This window comes from Eleginops maclovinus, chromosome 3 (assembly GCF_036324505.1).
Source record: "Eleginops maclovinus isolate JMC-PN-2008 ecotype Puerto Natales chromosome 3, JC_Emac_rtc_rv5, whole genome shotgun sequence".
Taxonomy (NCBI): domain Eukaryota; kingdom Metazoa; phylum Chordata; class Actinopteri; order Perciformes; family Eleginopidae; genus Eleginops; species Eleginops maclovinus.
This window is the reverse complement of record NC_086351.1, coordinates 13,968,530-13,992,728: the sequence shown is the minus strand read 5'-3', so window position 1 is coordinate 13,992,728 and position 24,199 is coordinate 13,968,530. Positions and strand designations below refer to the sequence as shown.

Below are 24,199 nucleotides of genomic sequence, written 5' to 3'. Positions count from 1 at the left end.
GAATCATGATTATCCATCTAGCCAAAGAAAACATGATATGGTAGAAAGAAAGAAAATTACCTAATAATAGTATGGTTATGCAGCCATATTACAGAAGTGTGCCTGTCAGCAAACATGACTTTAGATGCAAATTAAGGAGCCATTTCATTTTTTGGGCCAAAAAACAGCTCACAGAAATGCCCCTTCTACAGAAACAAGGATTACTGTATCTGTAACCATGACAACTGATGGCCTGAACAAAACTGCTATGGAAGACTATGGAAGAGGGGCTGAGCTGGTGCTTCAGTCTAAATCTTCCATCCGGAATAAAATGTGTATCTGTTTATGCTATGGCTATATGCTAATACGCTAACGCGTCTTTATATAGGGGCCAAATTGTGATGGCTAAACTGCAGCTCTTGTGGGGTGTTTCCAGTCTGTCGTGATCAGTACATACCAAAAGTGGTCCAAGGAAGGAAAAGCGGTGAACCGGAGGCAGGGTCATGGGGCGGCCAAGGCTCATTGATGCGCGCCGGGAGCAAACGCTGGCCCTTGTGGTCCAATCCAACAGAAAAGCTACTGTAGCTCAAATTGCTAAAACAGTTAATGCTGGTTCTGTTAGAAAGGTGTGAGAACACACAGTGCATTGCAGTTTGTTGCGTATGGGGCTACGTAGCTGCAGACCAGTCAAGGTGCCCATGCTGACCTCTGTCTACCACTGAAAGCACCTACAATGGGCAGGTGAGCATCAGAACCTGACCACGGAGCAATGGAAGAAGGTGGCCTGGTCTGCTGAATCACGTTTTCTTTGACATAATGTGGATGGCCGGGTGCGTGTGCATCGCTTACCTGGGCTTGCCAGGCAAATGCCCCAGATCTGAATCCTCCAAGCAGCCGTGGGATGTGCCGGATAAACAAGTCCGATCCATGGAGGCCTCACCTCGTAATTTACAGGATTTAAAGGATCTGCTGCTAACGTCTTGGTGCCAGATACCACAGCACACCTTCAGAGGTCTAGGGGAGTCCATGCCTCGACGGGTCAGGGCTGTTTTGGCCGCAAAAGGGGGACCTACACAATACTAGGCAGGTGGTCACTAATGAAAAGTATAGAAAGTATGTGATCCCTTTGGGAAATTTCCTGGTTTTATACACTATTTAAAAAAATATAGCAAATATTGGACTTATTTTCAAATGAAATTGAAAATGTGTATTTTATAGAATTGTTTCCAATGAAAGGTAATTCGAGAACATGGCAGGGCATTTCTACAATTACTTCAAGTCAAAACAATTAAAAGGATTAAAGAAAGATACATACATCTCCCGATGCTTTGGGAAGAACTGCAAACAGAATATGAAAACTCCACACAGAAAGAGCAGACTTTTTTTGCTTGATTCAAACGAGGGCCAACTTCTATTAGTTAGTGCTAACCACTGATCTGCCACACTACCTGTGTATGAAGAACAATTTGTCATCTACCAAGCGCTACTTCTGCATTTTTTTAATTGTAAAAGATACCAAACCTTTATTAGCAACTTAACTATTCAGAGGTCTTCCTTTAATGTTTTACATGGCAAGCTGATTTTGTCAGCACAAACACAACACAATATCCACATGATTTGGCAATAATAAGTAAACCTGCTGATGTTAAATATTACACAAAATATTTACCCAATTTTTATGTGGCAGTAGAAGTACTCAAAATAAATAAATAAGTGAAACAAAAATGTATTTCATAGTTGTTTTTATTTCTCAATTTAATGAATTTGCTTAAATGCCTTAAGTTAACATTGGGTTTTGAAAAGAATATTCAATTACAGTATATTTCAAATGCATGTACACAAAACTTTCAAAATAAAACCGAGAATAGAACAGTTATAAAATTATCTACAGTACATGAAGTCATATCAAATACCATTAGATTAAAAGGACAAGGTTGAAGAATATCTTACAAGTGTCAGCCTTTTTCAAAGACTTTTCATTAAGATCTCCTCAGATCATGCGTTGTTTGGATTGGACACAATGTTTAATGTTCAAAACAGCTTTACACAATTTACACATATTTAAAAACTGACGAAACTGGCTGATTGGCTTTATACAAATATGTTATTACAAATAAAAATACATATATTTGTCAATAGACATGCAGGAGAAGATGCACTGTCATAGTGACAGGACTTAAGATCTTGGTAAGTATGTAACACAAGGCAAACAATCTAGATCTAAGTTGTGATAACAATTGGAGGTACAGTCAGAGATAAGCCATGAAAGGGAAGGTTGATGGTATGCAGTAACCATTACGGAGAGGTCCCAACATGTGTCTGTTGATGTTCCTCCAGTAGGTGAGGAAAAGCGAAAGCTTTGTCACACTCTGTGCATTCATATACAACTTGGCCCATGTGACTTTCTTGGTGCTTCTTAAGATGAGACCACTTGTTGAATGACTTGTAGCACATATCACAGCGGAACTCTCCATCTTCGTTTTCAGCGTGTGATCTCATATGAAATGATAAATCTTGTGCTGTACTAAATTTGTTGTGGCACTGGGAACATATGAACTTTTCAGTGTCCTGCAGAGATGTGTTTTTTTGACGGTGCCTTCGCTCATGCTCTCTGAGGTACCGGCTCCTGGCAAACATTTTTCCACAAAGCTTGCATATGTAGGGCTTGTCAGTTCCATGCAGTTTGTTTTGATGCTCCAAAAGGACACTTTTTGAGGAGAACTCCATTGAGCAAACAGGACAATTGTACAAGTCCTCTCCAAGAACATCGACTTCCTCCTCCTCTGTTGCTGCTGCTTGATGAGTTTGAAGAGATGTCTTGGCAGATGGGTTTGAGCACTTAGCCTCCATTGTTGTGGGCTGTTCATGGGAACAGTGGTGCTGACGGAAAGTATCTCTTCCCAAAAAGCTCTGGCCACACTGGGTGCATTCAAATGCAGTAGCTGAGTTGCTTACATGAAGGTGATCTTGATCTTCAAGTTTACTTCCAGATGGTAATGTGCTTTTACATTCGAATGAACCATTAGGATGCGTAGCAAAATGACAAATCAAGTCAGTGGCACTGGCAAAACACTGATGACAATCTGGACATATGAAGCCATGTGATAGATCTCCATCTTTACTTTCACGGCCGTGTTCTATTCCTCCAGCAGTATCATGGCTCTTTAGATGGCTTAGAAAGAGCTGAGGAGAGGGAAAGCTACAGTTGCATTGACTGCATAGATTTTTGCTACTAGATGGTGGGTGATGGATGGCCCTGTGCTTTTTCAGGTGAGATGCATGCAGAAAATGTTTATCACATTCTGAACAGGAGTATTGTCGTTCATTGGCTGCCATGCAACCATGCTCTGATAGTGTCTCTGGGTCTCTGTAACGCTCACCACATACACCACAGCGATACTTAAGTTCTTCGGTGGATACTGATGAGATCTCAGAAGATGAAACAGACGTCTCACTTTCTTCTCTTGTAGTGAAAGATGGGTGGCGGTCAACTGACATTGAGTGGCATTTCCGATGCTCGACTCTACTGCTCTTGGAGAGGAACACACGATTGCATATATCGCATGGGAAGCTTTCTTCACGGTGGGTAGACATGTGTTCTGCCAACTGCAAGGGTCCTGTAAAACTAAAGTCACACTTGGAACATCGATATGGCCGGCTCTTTCCATGCGTATGCTTGTGTTTACGCAGTGCAAAAAGCGAGACAAAACCCCTGCCACATGCCTGACACTGAAATTCAGACTTGTGCATTCGTTGATGCTGCTGCAACTGGGATGCCTGAAAAAAACATCTACCACATTCTGCACACTCATGTGGCTTTTCTCCCAGGTGACACCGCTGATGATCCTCAAGACTTTCAGATGTTGGGAATGTCTTGCCACACACATGGCATGGGAAGTAAGGCGCCGAATCAGAGTCACTGTCCTCATTCCTGTCATCCTCATCACTTTCACCAGATGTACTGACCTGACTGCTGGATGGTTCTTCAGCACGGCTCTTTCCCTGTATAGTTTTCATAAGATCCCTCTGCTCTTTAATATGCCACTTCTTATAATGTCTTTCTAGTGATTTTCTGACTGTATAGGCCTTGTTACAGAAACGACAAGTAAATACATCATTTGAATGGTCTTCTCTGTAATGACTACGTAAAGATGGTCTTGTCCAAAACCTTTGATTACACAGTTTGCAAATGAAAGGCCTATTAGGGTCATGGCATGTTCTGTGAATTTCAAGTTCAGATTCGGTGGTACAAATCCTGGAGCAGACAGGACAAGTTAACATTTGATCAGATTCATGTATCTTCATGTGTCTTCCAAGATTTGTTTGACTAGCAAACACCTGTCCACACTTAACACATGCATTGCGCTTCTTCGCTTGTTCCTGCCTTCCATGGTCTTCAAGATGACTAATGAGCAATAAGCCATCTGTGAAGCTCTGATCACATTCGGAACATTGGTACTGCACAGTTTTCTTCTTTTTACTTTGCTCGTCATTTTCCTCCGAACTTTGTGGTGATTTGTCCATAAATTCCTCTTTGCAGGCGAAGTCGGTCTGCACCAATTTGGAGGATTTTTCAAAATCGAGCATGTCATTCAGCACAATATCAATCTCTGCTTTCAAAGGGACTTCCAATTGTTTGGTTTTAGTTTTCTCTGAAAAGCTTCCATATCTACATTTCCTGTTGTGATTACGGAGAAGACTTTTATTCCAGAAGCCCTTCTTGCATGTTTTACAGTTAAAAGGAACTTTTCTTGTGTGAACACGCAGATGACCAGTTAGTCCAGCATTATTTGTGAAGGACATATTGCACACTGGGCAAATAAATGGTTTGGGGACCTCAACACTGAACTGTTTGTCACAACTCTCATCCAAAGGTTCTTCTTTGATGTTAGGTATATTTGACAGATGGTGTTGTAGGGGAGCAGAGGACACAGGTGGAACCTTTGTTTCCAGCTTGTGTTCATTTAAAAAATGCTCTTGAAGCTGTGAAAATAGCAGGAAACGGGAACTACAGTATGCACAAGAAAAGCCTTTTGTTTGGCTTTTAGAGATTGTCTGTTGGCTTTGAAATAATGTGGACTTTGATAATCTTGTTGACGATAGAGTGCCTCTTTTTTGGGGACACTTCGCTGAATGACGTCTCACATAATCTTTCCTTATAAATCTTTCACCACAATCCTCACAGGCATATGGCCGCTCTCCTGTATGCAGACGGTTGTGCACAGCCAATTGCCAGCCGCTTTTAAAAGCACGGGGGCAAAAGCTACATGCATATCTGTAGGTTTTGTTGAAGTAGGGCTGAATTTGATGTATAATTCTATTTCTCACCCCTTTAAGCGGGTTTGTGACATTTTCTGTTTGTGGATTAGTTTCTGAGGGTTCATTGTAGGGCCTTCTGCACTTCTGCGTCTTCATATGTTTTTTCAGGGATCTTTCTTGAGAGAATGATGAGCCACAGCGTGTGCACTTAAATGGTTTTGGAGTATGGAACATAGTGACATGTCGGGACAGTATAGACTGAGATGGAAAGTTCCTTGAACAGATGTTGCACTCAAATGTCTCATGCTTTGCATTGCGTTCTGTTCCGCAGTTATTTTGCCATCCCTTGCCAACGTAATCCAAGCTGATTTTGGGAATACAGACTTCCAATTGCGTCTTTTTCCCCCTACAGCGAGTCTGATGTACTTTCAGATGATCGTACCTTGAAAAGCAGCTGTCACAGGCCTTACAACGATACGGTTTCACTTCATTGTGTGTCAAAATGTGACGTCTCAGGCTTCGTGATTTCATGAAGGTCTTGGTACAGAATTTGCACTTGTACTCAGCTTCCCCGTCAATTTTGGGATTTTGTGCTGCGTCTCTGGGAGTAAGAGTCTTTGACAATTGAGTTGCAGTAGCATCTTTCACTTTTGACTTTCCCTCTTCATTAACACCATCACAGAAAGCTTCATGCTTCAAACACATTGACTTACTTCTGTAACAATGTCCACAGTGCATACATGCGTAGGGTTGTACGCCAGTGTGGCTAACAACATGTCTCAAGAGTAACGACCTGTACCTGAACCTTTGTATACAGTGAGGGCATTTAAAGTAAAGCATGTTGGCTGCATTGGATTTTGAAGACATTTTGCTGACATTCTTGCTTGCCTGTGAAGTGCTTTTGCAGATGCTCTCCTTGGCTGAGAAGCCAGTGTTGTGCTTTGTAGTGTCCATGCAGTTGTTTTGATGTTGTTTTAATTTTGTCAATCCAAAGAACTGCTCACATCCGGAGCAGAAAAGCAGAGTGTTTGTCTTGTGTCCATAGTGATGTCTTTTCAGGCGGTTTTTCTTAGTAAAAGTCCGAGGACAATAGGAACACTGATGTGGCCCTTTTTTCTTGGTTTCAGACTCCAATTTGATAAGAGGTCTAGTTTGATCAGCTGAGCACTTTTTACTGTGAAGTTTGAGATACGCGTCTAGATAAAACTGTTTTCCACAGCCATTGCAGGAAAAGGGTTTATCTCCAGTATGTATGACCATGTGGCGTAGCAAATTGCGGCGATTTTTGAAATTACGCTTGCAAAATGGACACTGGTGTGACGAAGACCCAGATATATGTGTAAGAGAATGTTTTCTTAGTACATGGGCATCATCAAACACCTCATTGCATATGGAACACTGCCGCTGTATTGGTCCATTCTTCTCTTTGACAGACTTCAAGGATTGCTGTGGTTTTATAGCTGGTCTATCTTCAAGCAGGCTTGTCTTGTTTTCTCTATTTTTGTGGCTCTCCAGATGCCTGAGGAGATATGCAGGATACTGGAACAGTTGATGACAGTCTGGGCATTGAAGCTTTCCCCTTTTAAGATGCGAATTTCGGTGCTGGATCAATGCTCCAATAGTTGGGAGAATCTTTCTGCAGACAGTGCATTGTATCTTCCTCTGATGACCGCTTTTCTTATGAACGATTAGATAGGCACGTTTCTTGAATCTGTTTCCACAATCCAGACAGCGGTATGGTCTATCACCTCTGTGATTTTGCTCATGTCTTTTCAATGACTGTTGTGTGTCAAAACAACTTCCACAAAATGTACAGCTCAGGGCAAGACGGTCATTTGCTTGTGAGAATTTTAAGGTATCGTTACACTCTTTAGTGCTTGCACTACTTAAAGTTGCTTTTTCGGACAAGGTAGAGAATACTGAATTCCTGTATGTGAACATTTTACCAGTGAGTTTAAATTGCTCATGTTTCTTCATATGTCTGTACTTTCCAGAACCATGACAAAAAACCGCTGGACAATAACTGCATTTGTACCTTGGACCAGTTGTAGAGGGTGTATAAGCTGGGGGTGCTTGCTTTTTTTGTTTAATTTCCTGGGGCTGTTTTGTCTTTTCATATTTCTTTGATGGTGTTTTTTGCTTCATTTCTGTAGTTTTTCTCTGGTTGGTCTGTTCCTTTGATTTTGCCCTCTCCTTTGCAAGTCGATTAAGACAGTCTTTGAGACAAAAAGTTTTAATATGTCTAAATCGGTTGCTTGGTAAAGTGAAGGTTATGTGGCACAATGGACACCGATATTTACCAGTAATCTTTTTCTTCCCACTAGTTAGTGAAAGTTTGACACAGTCACGCAAATGTCGAGCCCTGTTGTAGGAGTACTTGAAAAGCCGTGGACAGAGAGGACATTTATATTTTCCTTTTGTGTCATTCTCCACTTTTGGGGTTTTCTCATTACTGTGTTTTGTGGTACACAGACTTGATGAAACTGCCAGACACTTTCCATTGTGTAAGTTGCAGATGTGCTTTTTTGCCTTGACTGCAGTCAAGAAGCATTTACCACAGAAACTACACAGATGGGTTTTGGAGATGTTAACCAGCTTTACATAACATCCAGATGGATTTTCATATGGTTTGCTTGGTACCAAGTTCTTCTGTGGTGTTTTTTTAGTTTCTCCGATAACAGCATCAACATCTGTGACTGGAAGTTTTGGTCGCTTGCATCTACCAGGTATACGCTTGTGTTTTTGCAAGCTACTACCCTGTGCGAAAAACAATCCACATCCAATACACTGATAGGGTGTTTTGCCAGTGTGAATTCGCATATGCTTGACATATAGATTAATTTTTGAAAATGTAATTCTACACTTTGAGCATCTGTGTCCGCTGCAGCGTTTTCTTTTCTTTGGTAGGCTTGAATCACAAGAAAGCTCAGGGCTATCTTGGGTTTGCCAACACACATGTTTTTCTGTTTGCTTATTTTTCATCAGGTAGAGATTACAAGTCTTGCAAAACTGGAAATTGTGCACTGTATGTTTACAATGGTGGTGTTCAATTAGATGATCCACATTGTTGGTTGTGTGTTGACAATTCGAGCATTGATAAGAGTTACTTATTCCATTTATTAACTCTGACGTCTTCAATATTACGATAGGTTGCAGGCGTTTCGCCATTTGTACAGAGGATTTGAGTTGCGGGGCTTCTTCTGCATTTTTCACGCTGTTACTCTCAGGTCTGGACACAGAGGTGTCTTCATAGTGTCTTGCATCAAGTATTGTACCATCAGCATCACAAGAAGAATCTTCAGTTGACAGAGGCTCACCATACAACGTGTCATGCTCAGACTGCTCCTCTATAGATGTGTCCATCTCTTTGAACAACTGTCTTGAACTTTCATCAACATCCCCACTTTGACTTCCTGGTTCTAGGGACAGTAGGCTTTGATGAAGTGATAGTTCCTGATCTGAAAAGGTTGTATTTATATTCTCTGCTGGACATTCATTTTCAAGATTAGGATTTAGGTCTGTGCTTGGGCTGTTTGGCTGCAAGCAGGATTCTACATGACCAGTAACACTTTGCTCGTCCTTATCAGTAGTATCAATAAGTAGATTGACACTTTTGACACCAGGCGCAGTACAATCTTGTTTTTGATCAGCGGTACTTGTTTTCTCTGTTGCACCACTACTCTCTTCTTTGTCACTGGCATTGCCCAAATGACCATCACTCATCACAGGCTTGAATATGTCCTGAGCCACATTTTGAGTGGCATCTTTACAATTGGATGCCTTGATAGATGGATGATCTGAAGATTGAGAGGTATTTACATGAACATCTTTCTCCTGAAAGTTGATTTCCATATCTCCAACTTGACTATTAGTTGAGTTCGAACTATCACTTTCATCGTCAAATGATTCCTTAATTTCCTTTCTTAGGACTTTTTCATCAGAGTGATCTTGCTTATTCTCCAACAGAGTTATGATATTTGGAAATGTCCCCATAATCTGATCCTCCTCATTGCCATTTAGGTAATTTATTCCATCACCAGTCAAGGTCTCAAGGCCACTTATCGAGTCCTCTGAATTTTTTTCTTGGGTGGGGTCTGTCTCCACACACTCCTTTAGATTCTGATCTGGAGAAGCACCACAATCATTTCTCCCCGCAACAGTCTTGCTTCCTGTAGTTGTCACCATGTTAGAAGTCGACGAGCAATGTTTGTGTCCTGTTAAAGATTTTTCATTTTTTTCAGGAGTTTGCTGCTCATGTTGAGTACATTCAACTATGTTTTCTGCTACCATCACATTTGATGTACTTGGCAAAATACCATCAGTTTCAGACATATTTGGGCACAGGCTTTCAGTGGGAAGCATACTTTTTGCAGTATCATTGAAAAGCTTTTCTGTTGAACTGGGCTTTTTAGCAACATTACTTTCAGATTTTGGAACAGAATTCCTTGACATGAACTTACAATACTGCCTTGTTTCACCTGCCTCCGAGCAGCTACTAACATCTGAGTAGTCCCCAATTAATGATGTAGCGAGCATTCCCCAGTCTTGCTTAAGATCTTGCAAATCTGTTGCTAAAGAAGAAGGAAAAGGTCCGGATGTTGATAACCCTTCTGTAGCAAAATCTGAGATATCACTGTTTGCACATCTTGGCAAGTAATCTTTCTCCATTTGTTCTAGATCAGCTTGCAATGGTGCTTCCTTGCAGTATCTCTGATAAAGACAGTCTGACCTGGTATTTTCAATACAGGGATTTGAGTAATAGTTTTTGTCAAAGTTTGAGTTTGTTGCAGGGGCTTCATTTGAATCCATTGTGCCTGTGAAGTCATGATGTCCAATGAAGTTCTCTATATCTTTGGGAAGACTTTCCTCAGACTCTGATGTTCTTCTCAAAGTGCTTGTCTCCAATGTAAGAGGTGGAATATTATGGAAGTATGAATCCCATCCCTGAGCCATTTTACGCCATACACATAAGCTAGGGCTTATTTAGCCAATTCCTGAAAAACACAAAGTAGTATATCGTTACAAAAGACAAACTAAAACTGTAATAATCTAAAAAGCTATTGTACAATATTTGAAAAGAAAAATCTGACCTTTTCTTGGACACACGAGGAATAACTCAATCCACGGTCATTTGGGATGCATCCAAGTGGGAACCTAAAAACAGTAATTGATATTATTGTGGACAAAGTCACAAAAAATGACACTTTCAAATATTATCAAAATGCAATCCAATAAGAACCTAGGAGGATATGAAATGTGTCCAAGATGGAGTGTGGATGGTAAGATGAGGCAGGATACAGGGTAAGGTGTGGGGGACTACACAAATTCCCAAAGCAGGTTTACAGAGCTTAACTTTATGGAATTGGAAGTTTTCTTTGTGTCTGATTGTATCAACCAAGATAAAAATGGTCCCTGGCAAAGGTCATACCATGAGAGAAACTATAGTAAGAGAAACCGGGTCCCCTTAAGGCAAGATCTGGTTGTTGGCAGAGTGGTCAGGCTGATTGGTTCCTTACAAAAATGATCATTCAATAAATAAACCAAGTATTTACTTGTTGCAGCTTGTCAAAAGGTAAGCCTTATTGTGAGAATTTTCCTGCCTAGCCTTTTGGAACAATCCAGTAATGCGCAATGAGTGCACTGGCAGAGTGCGCGTCTGTAGGCAGGTAGGTAGGTAGCGCAGGGCTGACCATAGTCTGATCGCACGCTTCTCTTCTCTTGCTAGGGCAGATGCAGGAATCCTTTTATCCCATCTGGCCTGTGAAGACACTAGGATCCCCTGGAAGAGCTGAATGATAGATAGGGGTGTCTGGTGTACTTTGTATGTACATTCGGATAAGTCTCAGTCCTTTGTGGAATACCCTGGTAACTTAGTCTTGAACTTACCTCTTACCTCCATTTGAGTTGAAAATGCGATTTTTTTTTTTTACATGTAATTTCCTTTCGCCCAAGCATATCTCAAAAACCAAAAGAGTTACACACTCACCTGGTGTTTAACATCTGTTAGCATCTGAATCTCGAAGCACATTGATGTGGGCTTCCTGTAAAGGGGGGAAAAAAGCAAGCATTATTACCACTGTCACTTATTTTAAGTTCTGTTTCTACAACATAAAAGAATTGCATTGGTTGCCGGCTATTCCTCCACAAAAATAAAAATAAAATGAAGAACTGTGACACACAAAAACCAATGCTATTACGGCCACAGCAGGCAAATACGGTGCTTTGGGTGCCTGATCTTTTACAAAAAAGTGATGTGATTGGCCCATTAGGCCTTATGTTTCAAAATTACATTTGGATGAAATGGAACTTTTCGCATTAACAATTTGTACCAGGAAAAACTGAAAAATAGAGCCTATCATGTTTTTTTTCAAGATTTTTTGTTTGGCTTTTAAGTTTTAATCTTTGAACCAGCCAACCATCCACACATCAACATTTCAAACTCTAGCTTTGTGCTTGCTACATTTCCTGTCCCATTCGAATAAGGACCAGTTTTCAGTACCCAACACTGTGACCTCTAAAGGCAGCATGAATGTACACACCCATCTTTCTCTGCTGCCAAAACCTTAGTCCATGCTTTCATCTCGTCATGAATCGACTACTGCCCCAGCATCCTTCATGACACACCATACAAACTCCTTAATACATTTCATTACAACCAAAACTGCTAATGTAGGAAAACAATGCTTAATACGGTGAACAACCCCCTTTTTCTAGCTGATCTACTTTCAGAGGGTGTGTGCAAATTACAGAGGCATCCCACTACTCAACCTCCCCAGGAAAGTTTACTCTAAGGTGCTGGAAAGGAGGGTCCGGCCGATTGTCGAACCTCAGATTGAAGAGGAACAATGCTGATTTAGTCCTGGTCGTGGAACGACGGACCAGCTTTTTACTCTCGTAAGGATCCTGGAGGGGGCCTGGGAGTACGCTCATCCGGTCTACATGTTCTTTGAGAATTTGGAGCAGGCGTATGACCGGGTTCCCAGGGAGATACTGTGGGAGGTGCTGCGGGAGTATGGGGTGAGGGGGTCTCTACTAAGGGCCATCCAATCTCTGTACTCCCAAAGCGAGAGCTGAGTCAGGGTTCTCGGTAGCAAGTCGGACAGATTTTCGGTGAGGGTTGGCCTCCGCCAGAGCTGCGCTTTGTCACCAATCCTGTTTGGGATTTTCATGGATAGGATTTCGAGGCATAGTCGTGGGGCAGGGGGTCTGCAGTTCGGTGGGCTAAGGATTGCACCACTGCTTTTTGCAGATGATGTGGCTAATGGCTTCATTGGTCTGTGACCTTCAGCACTCACTGGATCGGTTCCCGGCCGAGTGTGAAGCGGCTGGGATGAGGATCAGCACCTCCAAATTTGAGGCCATGGTTCTCAACAGGAAACCGATGGACTGTCCACTCTAGGTAGGGAATGAGGCCTTACCCCAAGTGAAGGAGTTCAAGTATCTCGGGGTCTTGTTCTTGAGTGAGGGAACAGTGGAGCGTGAGATGGGCCGGAGAATCGGAGCAGTGGGAGCGGTACTGCAGTCACTTTACCGCACCGTTGTGACGAAAAGAGAGCTGAGCCAGAAGGCAAAGCTCTCTGTCTACCGGGCCATCTTTGTTCCTACCCTCACCTATGGTCATGAAGGATGGGTCATGACCGAAAGAACGAGATTGCGGATACAAGCGGACGAAATGGGATTTCTCCGCAGGGTGGCTGGCATCTCCCTTAGGGATAAGGTGAGAAGTTCAGTCATCCGGGAGGGACTCGGAGTAGAACCGCTGCTCCTTCGCGTTGAAAGGAGCCAGTTGAGGTGGTTCGGGCAACTAGTAAGGATGCCACCCAGGCGCCTCCCTAGGGAGGTGTTCCAGGCACGTCCAGCTGGGAAGAGACAGAGGGGTAGACCTAGGACCAGGTGGAGGGACTATATCTCTTCGCTGGCCTGGGAGCGCCTTGGAATCCCCCAGTCAGAGCTGGTTGATGTGGCCAGGGAAAGAGAAGTTTGGGGCTCTCTGCTGGAGCTGTTACCTCCGAGACCCTGACGGAGAAGGTGGATGGATGGATGGATGGATCTACTAACTTCCCAATTTGCACATTTCATAAAGTTGTGTGACAATCAACTACATTGTGATCACGCAAGCAAACCCTTGGGAAGACGGCATTCTGGAGAATCTCTGCTTGAAAAAAATACTTAATGCATAACCTACATCCAAAACTCCAGTGCATGAGTTGGTGCATCGCAGAAAAACAAGGGGGGAAAAGCTAGCTCCAGAGCCGAGGCACCTATGACATAAAACAAGCAAGATGCACTTAATTAAGCTTGAATAGCATTTATAAATTCACCATTTTTCTTAAAAGAAGAAAACATTTTCATGAAAAAAAAAAAGATCAGGTACTCTCTTCCTTAAATATCTCACAATATTAGCTTATTGGAAAAAAAGTTCCTGAAATAGTCCTGTATTACTTACATATTTGTCTGATATAGTGAACTGTAACTTTTGTTTATTGTGGTCATATAAAAAAGTATCAATAGACAATCGTTTGACTTATCTTATTATTTTAAGGTTAAATGATTTAAATGTTGATTTCTTGGAATGGCTATACAATAATAACACTATTGGTGTTCATAATGCTTCCCTACAAGCCTCCCTTTCAATATATAATCTCTGCCACCGGGCACAATTTAAAATTGGTCCACCATTAGGCATTCAAAACAGAAAGAGGATGGCACTATATTTCTCCCAATAGCTATCTTCAGTTACCAAATAATCAATAGAAGTTCTGTGTGGTTATTATCCCCAGTGCGGAAATGGTGGATAATGGAACTACCAAAGTAATGCAGTAAGTTGTGTGCAACATTTTGACAGATGACAGCATAAGGGCAGTGGACTGCAATAACTCTGAGCAGCATTCGGAAAAGATTATAATAAAACTGACTAAATTTGTCAATAGCAAACAAGGTCTGTCCAATTGTCTTTCAACAGTCACCAATAATAAACTACTTGGAAATGCTAGGGGGTATCTGAAAAATATGCTTATTGCCACTATAAGCAGGAACAGTTGATCTGCAGTGGGATGACATCCTCCACTTCAACTGAACAAAAGTTCTCAATACTATGGATTCAGTAGGAGTGATGTTGAATAACTGTGTTAGAAAACTGCCTGTTGTGTTTGCACAACCTGTAAGGACAACAATCTAAAGAAGTGGGGAATTTTGTGGAAAAGACAATTAAAGCAAAATGGATACACTGCCATTGGCACAGACATTTTCTTAGCAGTCAAAGACATAGTGCCAGCCTAACAGGAAAACTTGAAGATACCAATGTTCTTCGGCAAAGCATCCTCGAGCTGGGTGAATAACTCTATTCCATCAATTCATTTGAATTTATGGCAAAGCAGGAAGACAGCCTATTGGTTCCCTGGTCAACTTAAACAGCAAGAGTTGGTTGGTGAGAGAATTATTAAGAAAACAGAATGTTTGCATTGCTCTACCGTTGTATCTAAAAGGGAACTCATCATGCTAACCCTCTGGCTGTCATCTAGTCAAGAAATACCTCTTCATGAAGTGCTGAATTAGAATGGGTCTTTAGTGTGATAGTTTGCAGAGGGAAGGGGGGTATTCTAACATGCAACAGAGCATGCATCAAGCCAGAGGCAGGCAGGTTTGTGTACGTTGCAAAAAACTTAAGACACCACAAGGACCTCATGTATGATTTTTGTGACACTTATTTGTGTGTCTTGGTTAACCATTTTAATAAAATATTTAAATCTATAAATTGGGAAAAAATCTGAGGTTTTATTAGGGATATAAACTCATGGAGTTTTGTCCAAAAAATACAAGGTGGAATATGTGAGATATGTCAATAACACCTGCACACATACAGTATATGTCCAAATACATGCAATGTTGTTTTTTCCACTTTACTTCATGCACACAAACATTCTAGCACATTACGCAACAGGTGCCATCTTAATTTGTCTTGGCCTTGTTGTGCAGTTGAATGGAGGAACTGATCAGACTTCAGAACGTGATACAACACCTGTCTGTGCAAGGTGATTACTGGTTGTCATGGTGACAGAACTTCCTGCACCGACTTAAAAGTGGCAGAAGCATCATACAATTTATCCATTATGCCGATAGTTATTAAGTTCTTCTCGGATCTTGCAACCGGACTGCTTGGACTTGTAAGTGGCAGCTGCTAAAAGTTTCTTTGACACCTGGCAGTGGTGTGTAAAACAGTCAACAGTGAGGAATGAAGAAAATTCATGTAAGCCAATAAAATACATAGGATGCTTATATTTGGAACCCCAAAGGAGAATGCCTCAATATGAATTGGAAATTTAAGAGATGACTTATGCTAGCAACTATGTTACGTGCAGTACCAAACAAAAAAATAAATAAAAGCTTATGCTGTCTTACAGAACATAGGATCCCTGACCAAGGCGATCTCCTGGGCATTCAGAGAAGAACACTGTGTGCCTCTCTATGCCTTTGCTCACGGATGTTGGATTTTTGCATGCTTTTTCCCCCACTTTCGGCTCTGGTTTCCGCTTCTAGGATTGAAGGCCAGTAGGAGCACACTGCACACCGTATCATTACTTTTTTATTATTAACTGCCAACCTATTCCATGTGCATTGTTCTAACCCTAATAACCCTAAAGCAAAGCAATTAATACAGCATTGAACAAAACATTTATACTGATTTTTAAATTTTGCTGGTAATTGTAATAGGAAAGAACACTGCAAAATCCCAGATGAGACATTTAGGATTTGACAACAACACTTGAACAAAAAAAGTAACAGCTGATATAATAGCCTTGGGGGAGGGGGGGGTGACATAGCTACATTGAGTTGCATACCACATTGTATGGCATTCACAAAAGTGTTTTGAATACAACGCATTCATTTTAAGTGTGTACCTTTGTTAAAGTGGCGCACCTATCTTTTTCTGCAAGGTGCACAAAATGCATGCACAACTTCCTAGGTGGCTACAATATAAGAATAAACCAAAGACAATAGAGACTTTAACCTATCCCTACATCAGCCAATGCCAGGCAAGTCAGAGCAGACATACAATTACTGTGTAACTATTGAGCAAATATCTATTAGCAGTTGCAAAATCTGCATATTTGCTTATTAGATGTAACTTTCCATAGCTATATTCTTGTCATATTCATTTCTATCAGCCAAATGTCCAAACCCATTAAAAGGTGAACATCTCTTTCACTACTACCAAAAAAGCCCAGCAAAGGATGTTCTTCCTGTGGCAGCTGAAGAAATTCCACCCGCCAAACTCGATGATGAACTTCTACACTGCCATCGAGTCCATCCTCACATCCTCCATCACCATCTGGTACACTGCAGCAACAGCCAAGGAAAATGGCAGACTGCAGCTTATCAGCCGCTCTGCCAAGAGGGTGATCGTCTACAATTTGCCCTCTCTCCAGAACCTGCAAGCCTTCAGGACCTTGAGGCAGGCAGGGAAGATTTTGGCCGACCCCTCCCACTAACTAAAACCGTTCGACTTGCTCCTCTTTTGCAGGAGTCTGCGCTCCATCAGGACCAAAACCTTTCGCCACTTGAACAGTTTCTTCCCCTCTACTACCGGCCTCATTAACAAGGCCCAGCAGCCCCACTGACACTGAACCTCAGCCACATCAGAGATTCTATGCATTACCTTAATGCACACAAGGCAAACAATATGTAGTTCATTTTAATACTGTCAGTCCTGCACAACCCATCAGAATTTTGCACATGCACAATGAACACAAAGCTACCCAATATCTGCGTGGCTTTCCGCTTGTCACTGCACATATTTTATTTGTCCGGGTATATCTATATTTTATGTACATATGGCTATATTTCAATGTTTCAATAGTTTTCTTAAAATTGTTTTTCTTTTTAGTACTTGTATGTATTTTTTACAATGTATCAAATATATCTTATACCTACTTGGCAATAAACCTGTTACTGACTGTGATTTTCAGACCTTCTCTCTAGACAGCTTAAATGTAATTTCTTATTTTCCCAAAACTTCACTTTGGAAAGTGGAAGATATATTGATAAAAGAATAATGTCCAGATATATTGACACTGTCAGAGAGGTATTCATTAAATGTTTTATTTATTGTTACTGTTAAACTTGACTGCATTAGGTACACTGAGATGAGTTTCAAATGTTTTGAGGTGTGCATATATAAATAATATAGTGTAAATAGGAAGGTGACTAGGGAGTCTACATGGTTTGACATTGCTTCTTTTGCAGAGGGATCACGGGGTATTTTGATAATATGATAAAAGCTAGGGACCACCTAAAGGACATAGAAATATTAAACTAAATGCACTTTTTACATCAAACTCTTTGGTGCAAGGATAGCACATTAATAACTTGAAGGTGACACATTTGATGTTGTAAAGCTTACTGAGCAATGTATTAATACCATTTAAAGCAATAAAGCTACACATCAACAGAGCTGCCACAAGCAGTTCCTGGTTTTTAAGAGTAAGAGATAAGCATTATGTAAAGAAGGCATGACCACCTCGATGTTGTGTTCTGCTGTTGTAATGGTTGTGAATTTTTAAGAAGATGAACTTTTAGCCAGCCTGGACGGAGGAGAACACAAAGGAAACGCGGAGATTCAATCAGCTCAAAACACACAAACATCCTCAGAAGCCGTGAGCTTTTATAACTCTAGCCACGTGTGGGTATCGTTTTAATCCAACACTGGTTTATGTTCTGGTTGAGGCTACCTTAAGCTACCTCAGTCAGCTAGCACAATGCTACCTAGCACCGATACAGCTAATGATTCCTCTTGTCTAAAGCAGGACCCCTTACCGGAAAAGTGCTCCGTGTAGCTTCTGTGTGCTTCACCGGCAATCCCTTTGTGACTCATCCGCTACGTGGTCTGTGTTGCTATCCCCCACATATGTCCGCTTTCTTTGCCAGTGCACGGAGACACTGGCTGTCCTCGTTGCCAATGGCTCCCGTCTCTTCGGAGGAATATCGTCAGGAGATATTTCTTTTGTGACTGTGAGTCGATATGGATAGTTAGATCAAAAACCCAGTGTTTTCCCCACACGAAGTGTGCTACACTACGCGGCTTGTTGTGCCCCAGGTTGCAACGTTACATGTAAATCCGCCTCCACTAGGTTTATTTGCGCAATTTCACACAATGTGCCCGAAATTGTGCGTTAGTTATGCAACGGTCTGGTTACAACCAATGACAAGGTGCGGGGTCTCAAAAATATCCCGCCCCTGCATGCTCTTTGGCTGACAGAGCCACAGCCTGATAGGGCAGCAGTTCTAGTACTTCCGGGCGACCGCAACACGGTGCCTCCTCCTCCTCCTCCTCCTGCTGCAGCTGCTCCCGCACCCGCACCCTCTACGTGCTGTGGCGCAGGCAGTTGTACTTGCACAGACAGTCTCTGCACTGATCAGCGAAGTCCACACTTGAGCTTTAGTGCTCCCCTGTGCAGTTTCAGTACAACTATGTTGATGTAACATGAGTTTGATGACCGTCACTGGGGGAACTCAATCAAACGGGCCTGCTTGTCTGCTGGACTGGACGTGGTTGGTCTTTAAAGGGTTAACACGTTGTTTACCACCATTTTGTGAACAAGACTTGCTTCAAAATGGCACCCTTCTAGGTCTGGTCTGTTTCTAAACCACTCTGGCTGAGAGGTCTTATAAGGTCTTACTGTTCTAGAGAAGAAGAAAAAAAAACTACACAACCATGGCATAATGGCTGAACAGGATCCTCTGGATACGCTATGTCTGATATGCTGTGTCTAGTCCAATTCTATTAGTGCATTTATGCTTCCATCAGGTTTACTTTGATTTTACCTCAGAATGTGCAGATCACCAGGTCATTGATCCTTGGTCCCATGTACAACAAATTATGCAAATCAATATGAAACTGCTTTTGGACCAAGTCACACATAACCAAACTTGCAATCTAGAGGGAAAAAAGGTTTCTACCAACAAAACTGGTCGAATATTTAACCTCTCTCATGGAGTGAGGTAACTTGCTGTATCAGACATAAAAAACAAGTCTAAAACATCTGAAACATGCACCCTCTGCAATTCTCAGCAATTCTCCTTTTCCCTTCCTGTGAGACAGCACACCTCATTTGGGTATTCTTTGATGTCATGTAGTTACGCACATGAACACAAGCACATGTCACACAGTGCAAATTAAACATGATCTATTTAACATGATTTAGTATAAGAAGTAGTGAGCAGATATTTTAAAGTGCCCAAAATACAGTGGGGGCATTTGTAGGGTTCTAGTGCCTTGCTCAAGGGCACTTTAGCAGTGCACGGGTGGCTAACTAGCACTTCTCCATGCCACCAATCAACATTAAGCCCTTGGTCGGTTTGAGGCACTGAGATCCTCCTCTGTTCCAAAGCTAAGTCCCAATGGACTGCAGATGCCACTATTATGCTTCACTAGAAAATTCAATCATACTGGCTGTAAAATGCTGATTTTGGGAAAAAAGGAAACATAGCCCCCTTTACAAATTTGGATGAGACCATTCCCTACTGCAAAAAACAACAATAAAATAAACCCCAATTGTGGCTGCATTTGTCAGTTCCCATGTCCCCAGCAGTACTTGTCAACTGTTAAAGGTATAGGGGATTGCTTGAAACAAACTTGTTTGCAGTACATCTTTCGACCACTGGGTACGGCACTACAGGCAAGACAAAAAATCTGCTCTTGTGGAGATGAGCAAGATGCTATTGTTGTTCAAGTAAAGATGAAAGCATGCACTTTTACACTCTCCTTGAAGGCCTTCATGGTGTGGCACTTGTTTCTACAGAATAAAGGTCAATGATAAAAGAAAGGTCTGGAAACAAGTTTAAATCCAACCTTCCCGCTGTACACCATACAAATAAATGCGGGGAATCGTTGTGATATTAAAAAAAAAAGAAAAAAAAGATGTGTGCCACTCCAATTCCAACACTCACCAAAGTGTGTGTGTGCGGTGCATGTGGAGGATGTACCTTGGCGATCTGACAAGCACACCGATGCCTTAAACTTATGCATAAGAGTTTCAAGGCAGGTTAGTTAAGAGCAAGGCCCTAGGAGACAGATTGTTAAGCAATCGTGGTATAGTGGCCCTACTTGATATTGCAGCTTCAAACCCCCAAACATTTTTTCCCATATTATATCATTAAAAAGGACTGTAAGAAACAGGATCAAGTCGGCCAGGGCTTTCTGGGAGTCAGCTCTGTCACACAAGCCGACACACTTCTAAGTTCTTCTTTTTATAGGATTCCTTGAAAGATATACCAAGCAGATCAATGACCTCATTCTTATTCCCGAATCAGAAGCCCTGGATATACGGCGAGGTCCATGCCAAACTGAAAACGCAGTCTATCGTGCACAGAGGTGAAGATTTGGAAGAGTACAGGAAGTCAAGGTCGCGTTCAGGAGAGCTACTTGCGGTGAAAAGAAACTCTACAGAGAAAAAGCTGAGTCTGATTTCAGATGCTTTGAGGCCAGGAATATGTGGGCAGGGCTAAGGAAAATGACTAACTACAAAAGGGGCAGCTAGTGGTGCTAGGGGAATGTCTATGTGTGCATCTCTGCCAGATGAGCTGAACGCTTTTTATGCTCGTTTTGAGAGCAGTCAGGCTTGGGGGTGGTACAGAAGGCCCAGGGGCCCTGCCATTTTGTTATAAACAGGGCAGATGTGAACAGATCCTTTAAAAGGGTTAATCCACAGAAAGCTCCTGAACCTGATGGCATGCCCAGCGGTGTTCTTAGGCTGTGTGCAGTTCAGTTAGCAGAGGGGTTCACAGATATCTTTAACAGGTCACTGCTGGAGTCTGTAGTCCCCGGATGTTTTAAAATCTCCACCATCGTTCCTGTCCCAAAAAGACTAAAACCATCAACCTCAATGACTACCACCATTACTTCCATCATCATGAAGTGCTTTGAGCGGTTAGTCAAAACATTCATCACATCTTCCCTCCTTGACTCTCTGGACCTACTGCAGTTTGCCTACAGAGCAAACGGATCCACAGACGAAGAAATCACACACATCCTCCACACTGTCCTCTCCCATCTGGATCAGAGGAAAACATACTGTATCTGAGAATGCTGTTTAGCTTTCAACACCATTGTGCCCTCCAAGCTCATCATCAAGCTCAGGGACCTCAGGCTAAACATCGCCCTCTCTGATTGGATCATGGACTTCCTGACAAGCAGACCCAAGGCAGTTTGGGTGGAAAACATCACATCCTCAACACGGGTGCCCCTCAAGGCTGCATGCTCAGCCCTCTCCTCTACTCCCTGTTCGCACACGACTGCATGGCCACAAACAGCTCCAACACCATCAAGAAGTTTGCTGACAACACGAGTGTCATCGGCCTGACCACTGATGGCGACGAGACGGCGTACAAAGAGGAGGTCGAAACCTAGATATCTTGGTGCCAGGATAACAACCTCGAAATCACTGTCAGCAAAACCAAGGAGCTGATTGTGGATTACAGAAAGCAGCAGAGAGAGGGCCAGTACTGTGGACAGTGTCAGCAGCTTCAGGTGCCTTGGTGTCCACATCACTGAGAACCTGAAATGGACTCATCACACAAACACCATTACTACAATAGCTCTGCAACTTCTACAGATGAGATCATCCTGACTGGCTGCATCACAGCCTGGTATGGCAGTTGCACCGCCCTCAACCATAAGATTCTCCAGAGGGTCCTGAAAACTGTACAGCACATCAACAGGACAGAGCTGCTATCCATGGAGGACTTCTATTCCCAGCGGCTCAGGAAGAAAACCCACAGGATTATCAAAGACCCACATCACCCAGCAACAAACTGTTATGTCTGCTGCTGTCTGACAGGCGGTACCGCAGCATCTGGACAACAAACACCAGAGTCAGAAACAGTTTCATCCCACAGGCCATAAGACTCTTAAACACATGAGTTCTCTAAAGTGCCTCCATAAGCATTCATCTGTTGTCCACTTACAATTTATTTATCTAAATAGTTATCACTGGAATAAACAGTATTTCATTTCATCTTGCTGTACAATATTTCATTTCACATTCTGTTCTTGTATACATCATATTCTAATTACGTGTCAAAAGACTTCTGCTTGCACTATTTTTTATTTGATTTTTTTACTTGTTTTATGACTTCTATGTTGCATTGTTGGAAGAGCTCGGTACTTAAGATTTCCAATGCCATTTCTACACTGTAGTTTATGTGCATGTGACATTAAAAACTTTGAATTGAATTGAATAAAGAGGTCACAGTTCTGATTTGGTGGGGAACTTGCCTGTAGGTCAAGGACCATGCCAAACACATACTAGTGATACACAGGAAAATATTGGTAAAACTCCAAGGGACCTGATACATTTGTTTAGTTCACCTTTGCTAGGCTGTGTGATGAACATGTTAAACTTGTGTCTACCAGACACCATATGCCTAAAAAAGTATGAACACACTGACTGTTCATTTGATTGAGCTTGCCATGCAGACCCAGTAGCCATCAGCACTGCATAATTGTTTTTTTTTTGGATGGACCTTTAGATAATTCATTCACCTGAACTTTGTCTAGGGTATCATTAAAATGTTAAAGATGTTAACAAGACACTGTCAGCCAATCTGAAGGACGCATTTATCATGACTTTGTTGCATTAGATGTTTATGTTTATTCTATGCAGGACAACCTGATATTCAACACATAGAAGCACAAGGAGATATGCAGGCACCCAGCCTGTGTTTCATGCTTATTCATTAGAAGTCGGCCATATAATGAAGATAAGGATATTCCGTTTTCTGGGTTTGTTTAGAAAAGTAACTAGAAAACAAAGCAACAGGTTGAACACAGGCCATTTAGGCCAGAGCTGGTTACTGCCCATATATGGAAAGAAGCATATGCATGTCTTTCTTTCCATCAGATAGGGTCTTCGTCGGAATTACTATTACGTTGCATTCAGATCAGCCTTGTTTAGTGTGGTTAAATTGAACCCTGGATCGTTTAACCCCTTGGTGAGGTTTGTTTGGGTTGGTGTGAACACAGTCCGAGCCCTCTGATGTGAACTTAACAACTGGACTCTGGTCCACCTAAAAGAGGTGGCCTCAGGCTGCTTGCTAGTGAACTCTAGAGCGGCTCATCGCTGGTGTGAATGCAGTTCGCACCAAAACATAGTATTAACGCGTCATTTCCTGTTCTGGTTACTTGAGGAGAAGTTAGCAAGTTGTGGCCAACAAAATGGGCAGCAGGGGACAAACGTGGAGCTAAGAAGAACACAGATGCCTTCTAGATGTCTGGGCAGAAGAGAACATTTTTCAACTTTTGAGTGTTGAACAGGGTCGAGAAAAAGTAAAAAAGCTCCGTCAACAATACATAAAAGTGCTGGACGCACTGCAGAAAAATGGCAGTTCCCGACATTAAAAACAAATTTGTTTGGTATGACGACCTCGACAATATTTTGAACACAAGACCCATAGTGAGCACCGTAGAAGTGTAAGTGTATAGTGGCCTATAGGGTCATGCCTTCCTTCATTCTGAAATAATTAAAACAAATATAAAAATAAGCTAGGCTATATTTGGTTTTAGTGAATGCTTACCTCACTTGTCCACTGTGTACAGCACAATCTTGCATCTGTTGCGCTCCAAAGAAGCGGACTATCGACCAGTGTTGATACCATCCAGTGGAATACTTTTACAAATGCTCAAAGGCAGTGCCAGAGTTAGTAGATTTATCCATACTGCCATTCTTATGTTAAAATATCTGAACTTCCCAGTGTAAGCTGCAGTGAGTCTAATGTGATGCAGATTTTAAAAGCTTGCCACGATGACTTTTTTTTCCTGGAGGTTTTATAGAAAATGAATTGGTCCTTTTCCTTTTTTATCCTTATGTCATTGAGTTTCTGATTCAGATGGAATGTTATTGTTGTCAAGTAAGCCTGCAATTTAAATACACATCAGTTATGAACATGTAATATTGGAATAAAAATA

The 24,199-nt window shown here is 41.9% G+C and overlaps 1 protein-coding gene across 1 annotated transcript; it reads right to left on the bottom strand.

Annotated features, from left to right (window-relative positions):
* Window positions 1-1,704: 1,704 nt before the first annotated feature.
* znf1035 (zinc finger protein 1035) lies at window positions 1,705-18,411 on the bottom strand. Its single transcript, XM_063878805.1, has 4 exons — window positions 18,052-18,411; window positions 11,225-11,279; window positions 10,329-10,392; window positions 1,705-10,232 (listed from the first exon to the last, which is right to left on the bottom strand). Exon 4 carries the CDS (start codon window positions 10,189-10,191, stop codon window positions 2,275-2,277), a length of 7,917 nt encoding a protein of 2,638 aa, XP_063734875.1. The 5' UTR covers window positions 10,192-10,232; window positions 10,329-10,392; window positions 11,225-11,279; window positions 18,052-18,411; the 3' UTR covers window positions 1,705-2,274.
* Between the last annotated feature and the right edge of the window lie 5,788 nt (window positions 18,412-24,199).

Coding starts and splice junctions, on each gene's coding strand:
- znf1035 (XM_063878805.1), bottom strand. CDS start 10,191: ATGGCTCAGGGATGGGATTCATACTTCCATAATATTCCACCTCTTACA.